Here is a 1869-nt window from a genome sequence, read left to right as displayed (position 1 = left end):
TATTGTTCAAATAAAGGGAATGTTCCTAAGGGATGTATGGATTGTTCAAATAAAGGGAAGTTTCTTAAGGGATGTATGTATTGTTCAAATAAAGGGAAGATTCTTAAGGGATGTATGTATTGTTCAAATAAAGGGAAGTTTCTTAAGGGATGTATTGATTGTTCAAATAAAGGGAAGATTCTTAAGGGATGTATGTTCATACATCCCTTAAGAAACTTCCCTTTATTTGAACAATGATTGTTCAAATAAAGGGAAGATTCTTAAGGGATGTGTGGATTGTTGAAATAAAGGGAAGTTTCTTAAGGGATGTATGGATTGTTCAAATAAAGGGAAGTTTAAGCTGTATTGCTGCCTACCATGCATGCTTTAATTGGTTCATTAGTGGGATTAAGTATTTTTTTAAAAGAGCCATTTTGTTTTGTAGTCACAGAGACAAGCTAAAAAAATATACCCTAGCACTGATTATTTATTTATCAGCTTTATTATAAAAGTTCATGAAAACTTTGTTAATAACTTAAAGCTAAAACTATATATATTTTCAAAATGTGTGTAGATATTTGATCTTTCATTATCTGAGGGACATTTTAAAACTTAAACAAGAATCAATAGCTTACAGTTAACAGTACATTTAAATAGATCTTCAAAGATTAGAATTAAAATCACCTTCTGTTTATATCTAGCAGTTTACCACATAACCTATAAATTATGAGAGAATACTGATCCTGTTACCGAGTAAAATTGACGTAACTTGTACATAATACGTACAATTGGTATGTTGATTGGATGAGGTTACGGCTAGGTTTCCCCCTGTTAAAATAAATCCATGCTAATATTTCCATATTTTAAACTTAATATGTTATTGAAAATCCACCTTGTTTACATTCTTAGTTAGATTTGAACTCAAGGTTTATTTTCTTAGTACTTGATATTTTGAGAGGATTTTCTTTAGATGTGAAAATAGTTATGGCAAGTTGTTAGTATCAGGCTATACACGTTAAGAAATTTACCTGTTTAATGTATCATAAGTTTCTCATTTACTTGTTCTCTTCAAGTAATCAAAAACAGATTTTTCTTTTGCTGTTGAAAGTTAGAAAAAGGAGTGAATAATTATAGACAAAACCTTAATACATTTTGTTAAAACAATCAAAATTTAGTTTTTTAATTACTATTTCAAATTATGTAATTCGGTATTTGATTTTTTTTTTTACTATAGCTTTGCTTAAATATTTATTTAAATCAAGTGTATTTATATCAATACCAGTTTATGAAGTGGACGTCCAAGTTCGCTAATTTATTTAACATTGGCTCTAGTTATTTTTTTTTCTGATATTTTTGAGACATCATGTTTTATTTTTGGATGACCAGAAAACTGATTATAGTTTTGGTCACAAGTATACAGATCTTATATAAGTTGTATATGATTGTAATGTTTTCAGATGGCAGCAATATTCGGAGTTCTGTGGACAATGAGTGTCCTTGCCTTCCTCTATAGTAATACCCTTGCTATTCCTGCCTATGCAAATCCACTGGCTCTTGTAGTTATCATGTTTTTTTTTCTCATCAATCCAGTAAAGACAATGAGACACCATGCCAGGTTCTGGCTTCTTCGAATTCTGGTTCGTATTTGATTTTATGTAAAGGGAGGCATTCTTATTTGGGTTATGGTTCGTAAAGTAACGAATAAAACTGAATAAACTCGGATGTAAACTTATTGTAAACAGACCAGTGTTATACATGTGGTAAACATACCAGTGTTATACCTATGGTAAACATACCAGTGTTATACCTATGGTAAACATACCAATGTTATACCTATGTTAAACATACCAATGTTATACCTATGTTAAACATACCAATGTTATACCTATG

General features: G+C 30.0%; 1 protein-coding gene across 1 annotated transcript in view; it reads left to right on the top strand.

Annotated features, from left to right (window-relative positions):
• LOC106476861 (xenotropic and polytropic retrovirus receptor 1 homolog) overlaps window positions 1-1628 on the top strand; it is a gene marked incomplete at its 5' end in the record, with an annotated part of 11877 nt that extends 10249 nt beyond the window's left edge. The window contains one exon of the mRNA XM_013937479.1: window positions 1437-1628. Coding sequence (XP_013792933.1) covers window positions 1437-1628 — 192 coding nt within the window. The remainder of the gene's footprint in view (window positions 1-1436) is intronic.
• Window positions 1629-1869: the final 241 nt, after the last annotated feature.

This window comes from Limulus polyphemus, unplaced genomic scaffold, assembly GCF_000517525.1.
Source record: "Limulus polyphemus unplaced genomic scaffold, Limulus_polyphemus-2.1.2 Scaffold11870, whole genome shotgun sequence".
Classification (NCBI taxonomy): Eukaryota; Metazoa; Arthropoda; class Merostomata; order Xiphosura; family Limulidae; genus Limulus; species Limulus polyphemus.
This window is presented reverse-complemented; position numbering and strand designations above follow the sequence as displayed.